This window comes from Caenorhabditis elegans, chromosome III (assembly GCF_000002985.6).
Source record: "Caenorhabditis elegans chromosome III".
Lineage (NCBI taxonomy): Eukaryota > Metazoa > Nematoda > Chromadorea > Rhabditida > Rhabditidae > Caenorhabditis > Caenorhabditis elegans.
The window spans coordinates 5,336,150-5,349,645 of record NC_003281.10 but is presented as its reverse complement, the minus strand read 5'-3'; the positions used below and the strand labels follow the sequence as shown (position 1 = coordinate 5,349,645).

The 13,496-nt window shown below is 35.7% G+C and overlaps 3 protein-coding genes across 5 annotated transcripts; 2 read left to right on the top strand and 1 right to left on the bottom strand.

The window, feature by feature from the left end:
* Nucleotides 1-244: 244 nt before the first annotated feature.
* thoc-5 (THO complex subunit 5) lies at nt 245-3,715 on the top strand. Of its 2 annotated transcripts, none has more exons than NM_001267998.4 (7): nt 245-411; nt 459-578; nt 628-965; nt 1,011-1,270; nt 1,765-2,146; nt 2,520-2,888; nt 3,139-3,715. In NM_001267998.4, exons 1-7 carry the CDS (start codon nt 286-288, stop codon nt 3,341-3,343), a joined length of 1,800 nt encoding a protein of 599 aa, NP_001254927.1. In that variant the 5' UTR covers nt 245-285; the 3' UTR covers nt 3,344-3,715. The 2 variants fall into 2 exon arrangements, with proteins under 2 accessions (NP_001254927.1, NP_001254926.1); NM_001267997.3 differs by having other exon boundaries at nt 279-411; nt 2,526-2,888; nt 3,139-3,420.
* On the top strand, nt 3,529-4,394 carry glrx-21 (Glutaredoxin domain-containing protein; the record flags this gene model as incomplete). 2 transcript variants are annotated; one of them, NM_001047426.5, is made up of 3 exons in its annotated part: nt 3,529-3,591; nt 3,801-3,995; nt 4,126-4,394. In NM_001047426.5, 3 exons carry the CDS (start codon nt 3,544-3,546, stop codon nt 4,240-4,242), a joined length of 360 nt encoding a protein of 119 aa, NP_001040891.1. The 2 variants fall into 2 exon arrangements, with proteins under 2 accessions (NP_001040891.1, NP_001040892.1); NM_001047427.4 differs by lacking the exon at nt 3,529-3,591 and having other exon boundaries at nt 3,822-3,995; nt 4,126-4,242.
* Nucleotides 4,395-5,386: 992 nt separating this feature from the next.
* Nucleotides 5,387-7,964, bottom strand: ZK121.2 (R3H domain-containing protein). The gene is made up of 6 exons (NM_065741.3): nt 7,753-7,964; nt 7,038-7,369; nt 6,853-6,993; nt 6,326-6,734; nt 5,530-6,048; nt 5,387-5,471 (listed from the first exon to the last, which is right to left on the bottom strand). Exons 1-6 carry the CDS (start codon nt 7,954-7,956, stop codon nt 5,400-5,402), a joined length of 1,677 nt encoding a protein of 558 aa, NP_498142.1. The 5' UTR covers nt 7,957-7,964; the 3' UTR covers nt 5,387-5,399.
* Between the last annotated feature and the right edge of the window lie 5,532 nt (nt 7,965-13,496).

Below are 13,496 nucleotides of genomic sequence, written 5' to 3'. Positions count from 1 at the left end.
TGTTCATACTAACATATTTTTTGTTTGAAATTTAAAAAACAATCTTCGGGTTTTAAAAAGATTTTCAGGATGTAAATAATTTGGCCACGTTGTATTATTACGGAAACACGGAATTAGGCCGTGAAAGACGCAAAAGAGAAACATTTTTCAAACTTCGCTCCAGTTTTCCGCATCGGTGGCCTAGCTTTCTTTTTCGTCCATCTCCCGCGGACTCCTCTCGGACAGCATTTTTGTTGTACTTTTTATTGTACTTTTTCAAATTAACTTCTTCTTTTCAGCGAAAAAATGTCTGTAAACGTTCGCCCGGTGAAGCGATTTGTTGAAGAACAGAAAAAGAAAAATCCGGAAATTAAATTATCTGAAAAAGCCACACAACTCCTGACTGATATGCCGAAAATGGACAGCCCTGAGGTTTTTCAACAAGCGTTTGTTAACGGTTTTATCGATTTTTAATTCAGAAACTGTTCAATCTGGAAGACAAAATTGCAACGGAAATGGGTAGCGATCGAATTTTCGAAGAATTTCTCCAAGATTACGCATTTTTGAGAAATGCTGTTGAAGAATACTTGGATGGAAAGGTAGGGAGGCAGCTGTTTGAATATTTAAAAGCAATAATTGATTTTTCAGCCAACATCCTCGGATACTATCTCGAAAATCGCGCGTTTACGCCGAAATACACGACTTACCCACTATGGAACTGCCCTAATGCGAAAAGAGGTGGCCGAGAGGATGGAGAACGTTGATGCGAAGCTTCTACAGTTACAGAATGTTACTAGCGAGGTGCAACACATTCAAAAAGAAATCGATCGTTGTTTGGACTTTAGCGCCGGTGATGAGGAGCTTGAGTTGGTCCCTTTCGAGCAATTTCACACTGAAGCGTCGGAGATTCTTGCAAATGAGACGGCTGATAACGAGCACGAACAATATTTGGCAAGATTGAAGTTCGAGAATGAGCAGAGACGAGAGTTTGTGAGATTTTCAATAAAAATCTCTTTAAAATCTTTTTTCAGACTTCTCTCTACACTCAACGAGCTCGAGGGTCGTCGAAACGTACTGCAAAGCGACATACGTGGAAAAGAAGTTCGTCTTCAAGGTCTTAAACCAAAACTTGAAGATCTCACAAAAGTTGCGGAGCCCGTCTTCGAAATGGTTGGCGCCAAATTCAAAGATTTATCGATTGAAGGGGAGCAGCGAAAGCTCTCATTGCAATTGCCGGCTCCACTTGCTGTTGCACATATACATGCTGCTGCTTATAAGGAAATTCATGATGGTGAATATTCGAAAATTTTGCGAAATTTTTTGTATAAATGTGCGGTTTTAGATATTATTTCACTGAGATTTTTAAAAGCGAAATATTGTCGAAAATCTGGCATTTTGCAAAGATTTAGAGCAAAAACTGTACGAACAAGATATAAAATATCAGGAAATATCTCTCAGAAATCTGAAAATTTCTCGAAATAAATGGAATTTCAATCGATTTACAGATAATTTTAACGAATTTTGAGCAAATGTTTCGGTTCTGTTAAATTTAAAAAAAACTTAAAAATCTTAAAACTTACTTGACAAACTAGGAAAACATAGAAAACCCCTATTGAAAAATTTATGGACCATTTTCTGATAAAAATCTACTCGAATTAAATTTTGAAGCAGTTTTTTAAAAGATTATTTACCATTAAAAATGTTGAAAAAACTGGTCAAAATTGATTAAACATTTGAATGCAAAAATCAGAAACTATCAGATTTTTCACAATTTCCATATTTCAGACAAGCTCTTCGAATTCCGAATTCTTGGCACAAACGACACAGAAAAACAATCGAAAGATGAAACAGAAGCCATGAAAAGAAAACGAAAAGAAGATGAAACAACTCAAGAAAAAATTAATAAAATGGCTTCAGAACTGCTTGAAGTTCATCCAATGAGCCTGGAATTTGAGATTGAATGCTCTGAAAATATTAAAATTTCAATGCAAATTCAGTATCTGACAGAACTTAAAGTGACAACTGCGAAATGGCATATAAATACGGACTCAAAGCTCAAAAAATCACCGTTTTTCTCGATTGACTCACTGATGTCAGATTTATTCGAAAATGATACGGGAGACAAGTGTCCAAATGATGTTGGAGAAATGAAGATTGAACATTTGAAGTAAGAAATAAATATTAAAATATGAAAATCTACTTAAAATATCTGTATTATCATAAAATAGAGAATATCGTTTGAAAAGTTCAAAAAATATGCCAATTTTTACAGAATATTTAATTTTTTGAATTTCGAATAGTTATAACTTATGTATTAAACTAATTTTATACATTATATCTGAAAAACAAATTTCCGTAATTTTATTGCAAACTTCAACAACGTTGTTCCGTTTGAAAAATGGAGGAAAAATTGTTTTACTGAAAATATTAAATATTGTAGCTTCAAAAATTTTTGAAGACCCTCGGATTTATTTAGAACGGCAAAAATATAATTTTTAAAACACTTTTTTTCAAAAATTTCAATCCAAACCGCCATCAAGTTACAGAATGAACTTCAACTCAAGTGCAAAACAAATCGGAAAACCGTTCAAATTTATTCAAGAAATCAGTGGATCCGAAGGCGAAACTGATCGAATTGGAGCAACAGAGCATTTGAGAAAAGTGATCACAACGATTAGAACGAGAATATCCAATCGTGCAGTACTTGATGGAATTATTCGAGATTTGGAATCTAAGAAAACTGACGATTTGAATTTGGAACCAGAAGTGAAAATTAATTCCTTCAAGATTTGTGATGATGAATCTTTTATTGCTTCAATTCCAACAAGCCTTACGAAGAAAATTTCAAATTCCGCAGCAACCGACAGATTTTCATATAAAATTGAGGCTTCCGATGGAAATGGCAGAAAGTAATTTTTGAAAAATTCGAAAAAAATAAAAACATTAAACTTTTCGAAATATGAAACGTTTTTTCGTAAGTATACAATGAAAAATTCAATATCAAGTTTTTCAAATCTGTTAAAATTAACTGTGAAAGATATCGAAATTTTCCAATTTTTCTAGACTAATTTTGCAAAATTGCTACAAAAATTATTTTTCGAGACTTATAATTGCTTGAGATTTTCGATAAACAGATTCTATATTAAAATAATATTCCAGACTCACTGCTTATATCTCAATTCCCGCCGACTATCCACGACACACTGCACTTTTTGGAATTGCTGCTCCAGAAGATTCCGAATCAAGTACAGAAGTTGCCAGACAAATTGAGGATCGTCTGAACACTGAAGCTCACTATGTTGATGATGTGAAGAGTATTAAAGAACAACTTAGCCTGCTTCTTAAGCATATCGATCTTTCCTGATTTTTTTCCATTTTTCGTGTGATCTCTTAAATATCGTTTTTTTTTCTAAAAATGTTTTCTCAATATATCTTTGATTTTTTCAAAATTTCTACCCGATTTTTCAATATGTACCATTGGTTTTATTCCCAATATATTTTTTTGAAAAATGTTGATTAAAAATAGAATATTTGGCTCTTTCTTTCCAGCTCCATACTTCAAAAATGGGAGGAGTCACCTCAAAAGTCAATGTTGATGTTGTACAGGAACAGGTACATTTTTTAGAGAAAAACAAAAAAATCTTCTGAAAACAGATTGTGAATTCCTAAAAATAATAATTCAGAAAAATAAACTTCAATTTAATGTATTTTTTAAATAAATGTTTGAATTATTAAAGCGTTTTATTTTGAAACTGTCTAATAATTTTTAGAACTTTGTAAATAAATGGAAACTTTTTTGGAATTTAAAAAATCGATTACAGGTGAAAAAGGATCCAGTTGTGATGTACACAAAAACATCATGCACATTCTGTAATCGAGCAAAAGATCTATTTTCCGATGTTCGTGTTGCTTATAAAGAAGTGAATTTGGACACTTTGAAGGCATCTCAACCGGATGATTATTTGGGAATTGTCAATGGACTTGTATATACTACACGACAGACCAGTGTGCCACAGGTTCGATAGATATTTTTTTTGCAAAATTTGTTTTAATCTTAATCTTAATCTGAAAACGGCTAGGTATAGAATTTTCCATAAAATTTAAAAAAATCCGAATTTTAAAGTTTTTCAAATAAATTTCTTTCAGATCTTTGTCTGCGGTCGTTTCATCGGTGGATACACTGAGCTGGATGCTCTCCGCAACTCTGGACACCTCTTCGAAGCAATTGCTCAGTGCACGGGAGAGAATTCGCCGAAAGAATAAACTTTTTCACCATTTCCAAAAAAAAAGTTTTTCTTCAGTTTTTGTCTAAATTTTATTGTAGTTGAAGGTTTTCACACCTACCACGATTTATGTGTATTAAATTTTTTTTGTTTCTGAAAAGATTTGTTTCCAATAAACTTCTATTTCTTCTTTGTGTATCGTAATTCCGCAAGATTTTGGCATGCCTTCTTAAAGGCGCATGGATTTATTAAGATGTGTCTCGGCGCGCAACAATTTATGGTAGTTGTTTTTTTTCTGCTGATTCGATCATGCTTCAACGAAATTACTTCGCTTTTAACAAAAAGCTTTTTTTTTGTTAAAAATGTGCATTTGAAGGCTAAAATAATGGGAAACTGATATATTACGGAACCAAATAATCCTGAGAATGCGTATTGAACAACATAGTTGACGCGCAAAATATCTTTGAATGACTACTGTAACGCTTGTGTCGATTTACGGCCTCGATTTTCGAATTGAATTAAAATATTTTATTTATCGATAATTAAATTATTTCAATTAATTTCAAAAATCGAGCCCGTAAATCGGCGAAAGCGCTACAGTAGTCATTTAAAGAATTACTGTAGAATTTGCTAAGAGATATTTTGCGCGTCAAATGTGTTGCGCAATATGCATTCTCAGAATTGTTTGTTCCCGTAATAAAGCATTTTAAACGGAAAAATGAAAACAAAACATAAAATTTTCTAAAGACGAGGTAATTTCAATGAAGAATGCAAGGAATTAAGGAAAGTAAACTTGGAGGCAGCCGAAAAATTTAAACAATGGCTATTTACCATGAACCTTTTCTCGTGCCAAGACACTTCTGAATAAATGCTTGCTCCTTTAAAAATGCATGTCAAAGTCTTATGATTGAGTTTAGCGGTTATTTAGCGGCATTGAAAATCAATTTATTCGATATCAAAAGAGCGAAAGAAAAAAAAAGATGACAAGGATTGAGAGAGAGAAAGAAATCTACAAGTTGACTAGAAAAAATTGAAAATCCGTACTTCGAATCATGTTCATATAATCGTAATTATCCAGATGTTTGGCGATATCGTCTTTTCGTGGGGTTTTATCACAATCTACAAGGGGATGGCTAGAAAGAAGAAATACCATTTAAAGAGACAACGGGAGGGGGGGGGGGGGGGGGGGGGAAAGGTTTAGACCTCCTCGACCTTTTCAGCATTCTCGACGTCTTGATTCATGCTTCCATATCCACCATCAATGCTTGCCTAAATCGTTGTTCTATTTTCAACAACCATCAATTCATTTCCTCATCTTCAACCTTACCTTTATAAAACTATTTGCTGTCTCTGCTTGATGGCTTGATGAGTATCCCTGTTGTTGATCAGGCAGTACAAAGTGACTGACTTGTGGAAAGGGTTGAGTTTGAACTGGATCTACAATAACTTCAACTTCCGGATGAACCATTGGCTGGTATTGCATATATTGTTGTGGTGGTGGTGGTCCATACATATACTGAACTCCTTGAGGTCTTCGGTAATCTTGTGGCATGTACCGAATTGGACGAGCGTACTGTTGTGGTTGAACTACTGGTTGAGGTACATACTCATAGTAGGTTCCTCCCGGGGAGCACATTCCAGGCTCTTGGTAGTTTGATGATGGCATTGACATTTCTTCGAATACCTGATAGCCTGTATAGTTGGAGGTTGGAGGTTGTTGGATGTGAGCGTGGTGGTGGTGGTGATGAACCATCACTGATGGAGGTGTTCCACAAACTACTGGCACACTTTGCTCGTAACAGCCATGTGATATTCCGTTTGCCATTCCTCCGAAGCTCTCTGCTTTCTGGAAAATTTAGAGGTTAGAGTTTGAGAAGCGTTTTTTGCGCCCACGGCATGTGATCTTAAATTTTTCGAAACTCGGAAACTTATGGAAACTTATGAAATGTATGAGAGATACTCGTAAATCGACATGGCTGAAGCTCACAGATATTGACGGCCACACGTTCAATCTCAATCATATATTGATTCAAAATCTTGTAGCTTAGCGATCGTGAGAAAGTAAAACTCGACGCTGTTTCTTTTTTGAAAAATCGATTTTTCAGGCGAACTCTGATACTCACCCTCATCATTGGATGTTTTCCAGTGCACAAATAACTATTATTGGAGCAATCAAATGATCTTTGCGGTGCCCATTGATGTCCCTGTGGTCCACTCATTGGTGCAGTAACCATTGATTGTTGTGGGCAGTTGAGTGAAAGTTGTCGCATCGGAAGACCTCGAACATGATGTGGAGATTGAGGTTGAATAACTGATGGTCCAGTGACTGCTGCCACGTCAAATGATTGTGCCCTTCGCATCATGAGTAGATCATGATTAAGACTTGCTTGACTTCCATATTGACTCGTCGAATGATCACCGAATGATTCCATATGGTGAAGTTCCTTGCGGGATCCGCAAGTGTTTTGTCGTTTCAGTCGGTCTTCTACGTAATTATCGTGCCGGATGTAGTCGGTGAAGTTGTCATCAGGACTGGAAATTTGTTACTTTTCTAGTTAAAATCTGACAAGACCAAATAAAGGGGCTAAACTAAAACAGACAAAATATTATGATTTTCATGATACATACATCCGAAAATTAATCAACTCACATTTTGGTTTTCTCTGACTTGTTCACAACAATATCGGTCTGCTTATTCGTAACATTATGATCAAGACCAAACCACGCGGCACACCTGTGAAGAAGCATTCGGTGATAGGATGATGGAAGCTCGAATCTTTTCGATTGTGTGCTGAAAATTATCAATTTCAGACTGAAATTTTAACAAAAACGAACCTATCATCTAAAATAAGTTCTTTGAGTTGTTTTTCGAACTCCAGAAGCTGCTTCCGATCTTCTTCACTCTTGTGTAACGTGCGATCCACAAAATTCCTTAGATCAATGCCACTTCTGTCCGAGTACTCGGTTCCTGTGGACTCTCTGCTTAACGATTTCGATGTGGACCACAGTTTATTCTGTGCGAGACCCGGTGGGCGGAGTTTTGACACGTCACTGCTTTCTGCTGGCTTCTCCTCTTCTTTGCCTTCTTCTGGATGCTCTTCTATGCATGGGACCGTAGTATCCGAGTTTTCTGATGGGCTATCAGAAATTGACAGGAGAGATATTGGCTAAAAATTAAAAAATTTCAGTCGAAAACGACCAGATTTTGTCTATAAACTTACAAACATTCTTCGAAATTGGGTGAAAAATATGAATTTCAGCAGACTTCCTAACAGGAACTATTTCAGTTTTCAGCGCGGCCTATGACACAAAATCGGATCATCCTCTGATGATTCACAAGAGAGTGAGCTGATCAATATGATAATAAAATAATGTATTCTCCAAGCAGCCGACATTTTACGGGTTAGTGATAACTTTTAGCCGGCTTCAAGAAGTTGTGTACCTTAGCAGCATACACCATACGGGACAAGAACTACATCAGCAACGGCACCCATATTCGAAGTCCGACACTTCGCGGGACAATTTCCCACCTTCCCTTGAAATTGCTCACCTCTTCAATTGTTGCATTCTGTTTTGAAAGTCGTCTTCGAACACTTCCATTCCTCCGAACTCCCTCACTTTCTGTAGCTGGCACCGTCGTCACATTCATTGTCATTATTACCGTAGTCGATCGTCGCCGATCATCTTGTTTTGCGTCTTCAACATCGTCAAGCTCTGAATTATTCTCTTCTGAAACGTCGTTTTCGGTTGACATTTACACCTGAAAATTTGGTTTTTGTTGGAAGCACAGAAAAAGCAGAGGATGAGAATTTAAAAAAATAGGATTCAAGAAGTAGTACTACCAAAAAAGAGCAGAGTTTGCATGAAAATGGAGCAGTGGGTAAGCTTCAGCTGCTTTAGAGTCTCCGCCCACGAATGTCCTTCTCCCCCATTCAATGCTAAGCCCCGCCTTTTGAGAACCAAAAAACGAGACGAAATTTCGCAATAAAAAACATAAAAATGAATATAAATACATAATAGGCCTATTTTTTGAAAAGGTATAATAGTTCGAATAAGAAAAAGAAGAAGGTATTTAAAAATTAAAAGAATTTCCAAGCTTTTATCTATGCAGAGATAAGAGATACCAAATAAATGTAAACAAAGAAATCTGAGGTGAAGCAGAGGTTCAAAGAAAACGTGGAGGAAGCAAGAAGGGAGGAAGTTAAAGCCCGTTATAATTCAATTTGCGGGTGTTTCTTGCGTATTCTTGCAATAAAAATAAAAATTCTATTGCGAGTAATTCAAAAAAAAATTCGGTATTTCCACTTTTATGTATCTTCTCGTCTAATTGTAAGTTACATAACGTCAATTTTACAACTGTGGGTCTTGTAACGGAATCTCTCGTTTATTATAGCTTAAAAGTGCATTGAAACATGAAAATTAACATTTCAAACTGAACTCCAGTCTTCGCGGTGGGACCCAAAATTTGTTGAACCTAGGCAAAATTAGTAGCTTATAGAGTTCAAAAAATTAAATTTAAAATGACTCTTCGAATTACAGTAATCTAGTTTTTCCAATCATGTCCTACTTCCTACCGTATGACAACTTTATCACCAATTTTCTATGAAACAGGCAACTAAATAAGCATGAATTAACAACTAAATATCACTGATAATATGCAGTTTCCATCCATTTTCTCAAACATTTCCAATTATTTCTGCGAAAAGCTCAAAATCAGATCAAAATCATTTTCAAGGGGGATTTGTAGGGGATTAGAAACTGCCAAATAATGTGTTTTTGTGGTGGCTCACGGGTGGGAGTGCTCATCTTGAATAATAATGGGTGGGAGGAAATTGAGGTGAGGTTTCCTAACGGAAATTGACTTTTAGAACTTTTTCGGTATGAATCTCTGGAAAATATAGTGCAAACGTAGTTCTACATCCAAAAACTTGATAACTTGAAAGAATTGTAAAATTCTTAGAATTTTTATTTGAAAATTATAAATCTCTTTTGAAAACTTTCAATAAAAAGATACTAACGAGCGGAATTCAGAATACCGTATTTCTTCTATTAATATGGCCTCCCTATTAGACTTGCACTCCCTATTAGTATTGCACCTTTGAATTTTGAGATTTTTACAACATTTTTTGCCTACTTTGCAACAAATTTTTGGTAAAATTTCTATGGAATTGAAGTTATTGTACCTTTTTGTTGCAATTGCAATCAAATTTTCTGAATTTTTACATAAGATACGAGTTTTTTTCAGAAAAAAATAGTAAGCTCAAAGTCAGAAAAATGTTCTGAAAATTAGTATTGCACTCCCTAATAGTCTTGCACTCCCTATTAGTATTGCAAGCGGGAAGACCATCGAAAAATAGTATTGCAGCCATATTAATAGAAGAAATACGGTAGTTTACTTTTGGTTAGATAAATAATATTTTTTTGCAAAGTTCAAATATATGTTTTCTCCATTTGGCTATGTTGTAAACTCTATACTAAAAGTATAAACTAACTCGAAATTTTCATTTCTCACTATCAGAACATGAATAAATTTATCCACTCTATCTTTGAGACACAGAGTTTCATACTTGTATTCTATTATCGACAAAAAGAGCCTATGCAGATGTTTTTTCTTCGTCTACATTCAGCTTTGTTTCATACAAATGACGTTAACAATGTGCCCAACGAGAGAAATGGAAAAAGTGAAGAGACACAGGAAAGCAGGTGGAAATGGAATCTGAAAATGAAACAGGTTGAGGCTCAGAGTAATTGAAAAATTATAGAATTTGGGGAAATTTTTTTTTCCGTCAAAAATTCGAAAAAGGAGCCCAAAAAAGCATTTTAAAAAAAGTTTAACTATCATCTTCCAAAAATAGCAAGAATCGTGATAAATGTTAAAGCATTGGGAAATGTTTCAGATCATGTTAAATTCAAATAAATCTGATGTTATTCGACTCAATGAGGTCATTGAACGAGAAATAAGAAAACTACGTGCATCAATGAATTCTGCATGATTAAATCCTCCACGTGATCGTCATAGTGCTTTTTGGAAGGAATATTTGATGTCGACAGTAGGCCTCTAATTCAGATCCAGAGTAAAGGTTAGAAAAAGTAGTCAAATTACCGCTGATTCATGATTGCCAAGTTTCTCGAGTTTGGAATTTTGGGTTGCCGAATAGTTTCCGATCTTCAATTATTCCTAGAACATCAATAAACTCAAAGAATAAAAATTTCGTAAGCGGATCCCGGTGATCATTTCTCAGGTGAGTGAGCAATTATTTCGTGAGTCATGTGATCTCTACTCGGGGTACATAGAACGTCTTTAGTTTGGTTTCGGCAAATCGGCAAGGACTTCAGACTTGGAATTCGGCAAACGTTTCAGTTCGGCACTTCGGCAACCGATTTGAAACCTATGACTCATAGGAAATATTTTCTCAAATGCTCATAAATCAAAAATGATCCATTTTGATCCCCCTCCTTCTCTTCCGCCACTTTTTATTTTCTTGAACTCGTTCTTTTCACTTTCTATCCGTTTTTCTTTCCCTTTTTATGTTCTTCTGCCATTTTCTGTTATTTCCTCCTCTTCTTTACCTTTTTTTTTCTAAACAACTCATGAAAAAACTACATAGTAAATATGAAATAGGGATTTACCCTTGACACCATAGAAACACAAACACAACAAGAGAAATTGCTCAGGGCTTGGGTTGGGTTTTTGGTTACCAAAATAAGAAAGTTGAAATTTCAACTCTAGAATATCGGCTACTAAGTTTTAAAACAAACTTGAAGTGAGAAATTTGACAATTTCATATTTAAGAATTGCCGAAAATCAGTAACTTGCCAAAGTAGTCAAAATTGATTTTCAGCTATCGATAAATTAATTTCAGAAATTTCCGAAATTATCAAAAAGTTGCCAAAATTTTCTTAAAGCTCAAAACAATTTGCAGAAAGAAAAGAAAAGCTTAGGGATTAGCAAGAATTGAATGTGTTGAGAAAGTGTGTGTCCCACCAAAAATCAAATAGGATTTTCAGATCAAAAGTATCAAAAAAAGCCCTTCTTGCAAAATTAAAAGTTATTATAAAAGAGCAAATTTAAAAAAAGAAAAATTAATAAAAATGATGTTTGAATATTGAAAAGAAATATTCATTAAAAATAAATTTAATAGCAAAATCTGGAAGAGTCTCGACGAACAAGGTGCAGATGGAGCCTATATTGATCTACTGGAAGAGTGTTATAAAAATTGTACCACAAATTTTACCCCATTCCACAGGCCAGTCACAGTTCCTGTGACCAAAGGAGTTCGACAAGGAGACCCCATCTCTCCGAATCTCTTCTCCGCATGCCTCGAACACGTTTTCCGAAAGCTTTCCTGGATCGATTTCAAAGGAGAAGGTCAGGATTACGACACAATACCCGGAATGCGAGTAAATGGCAGAAATCTAACCAACCTTAGATTTGCTGACGATATTGTGCTCATCGCCAATCATCCGAATACTGCCAGCAAAATGCTCCAAGAACTCGTACAAAAATGCTCTGAAGTTGGTCTCGAGATCAATACTGGGAAGACGAAAGTCTTACGAAACCGACTCGCAGACCCCAGTAAAGTCTACTTCGGTAGCCCCTCCTCCACTACCCAGCTCGATGACGTCGACGAATACATCTACCTCGGCCGTCAAATCAACGCTCACAACAACCTGATGCCGGAAATTCACCGAAGACGTCGAGCAGCATGGGCAGCGTTCAATGGAAGCAAGAACACCACCGACTCCATCACCGACAAGAAGATTCGTGTGAATCTATTTGATTCAATCGTCCTTCCCGCTCTCACCTACGGTTCAGAAGCCTGGACATTCAACAAAGCTCTATCCGAACGAGTAAGAATCACACATGCCTCTCTAGAAAGACGGCTTGTGGGAATCACACTCACTCAACAACGAGAACGAGATCTCCATCGAGAAGACATCCGAGTGATGTCTCAAGTAAGAGATCCGCTCAACTTCGTGAAAAAGAGGAAGCTAGGATGGGCTGGACATGTTGCGAGAAGAAAAGACGGAAGATGGACCACGCTGATGACAGAATGGCGCCCCTGGAACTGGAAAAGGTATGTTGGAAGGACGCCGATGCGATGGACTGATTCGCTGCGAAAGGAGATCACCACTCGAGACGCAGACGGAGAAGTCATCACCCCCTGGTCCACTATAGCCAAGGACCGAAAAGAATGGCTTGCTGTGATCCGCAGGAATACCACGAATTCCTGAAGAACGGATCGTCTAAGTAACTAAGTAACTAACTAAGATTAAACATGAAGAGTAGGAACCTGGAAATCGGAAGTTCGAGGGAATGATCGAAGTTAGTAATTATGAGAACTAGTCCACGTGTTCTAGGAGGCCTGAATTTAGATTTTAAAAAGGTAATAAATTCAACAAATTCTAAATATGGCTGAAGAGTTTCAGCCTGGAAATCTCGTTCGCGATGGTTTTACAGTTGCTGGCGTACTTGTTTTATACTAAATGCCTCGCAAAGTTGATATATTGGAGTAGTGGCTAAAGGACTTTTAAATAAATAAAAAATTAAATTTGAAATAGTGGCCGAGTTATTTCCTTCAAAAGCTAGTTCCGTTGAAATTGAAAACAAAAATTTGAATAGTAAAAGAGGTTTCATATAGGTTTCATTTTTTGAGGAATTTCTTAAAATAATTTTAAAGAACCTTCAGCAATCCTACTATAAGAAATCAAAAATCTCGAAACCGACAAAAACTAAAAAAAAACGACAAAAAAGTCTATGAAAGTATTTCGCATGTTTCCCATTTCCTGTTGGTCTTCAAAAGTTTTAGATGCGAAAACCGAAACTAGAGAGAGAGTGAGAAATGACGGAGCCAGGTGCTTCGGCTCGGTGAGAAAATGGAGGTGAAGCCTGACATTTGGTGTCCTTCTTCAAACTTTTATGTGTATGTACACGTTAAATCAATTTAATTATCCTTGTTCTTTTGCTCAGTGCTCAAAGCTACTTTTAAAAAAAATTTCTTTCCTATTTTTTTGAATTTTAGGAAACATTTTCTTTGCAAATAAAAAGATTCTCAATACTACTTCTTAAATATTTTATAATTTTCTTTAGTAAAATTGTTTGAAATTAATTTTGAATAAATTTTCAAACCTTGTCCACATTGAATACACGACGGTGAGGTCTAGAAAACCATACAGCTGTCATTAAATATCACGATCGATATACAATTTTCATAAAGTTACGAAGAAAAGTATGTATAAGTAAGAAAATCAAATTTAAACAAATTTAAAATGTAAAACACAATTTCTTGGAAA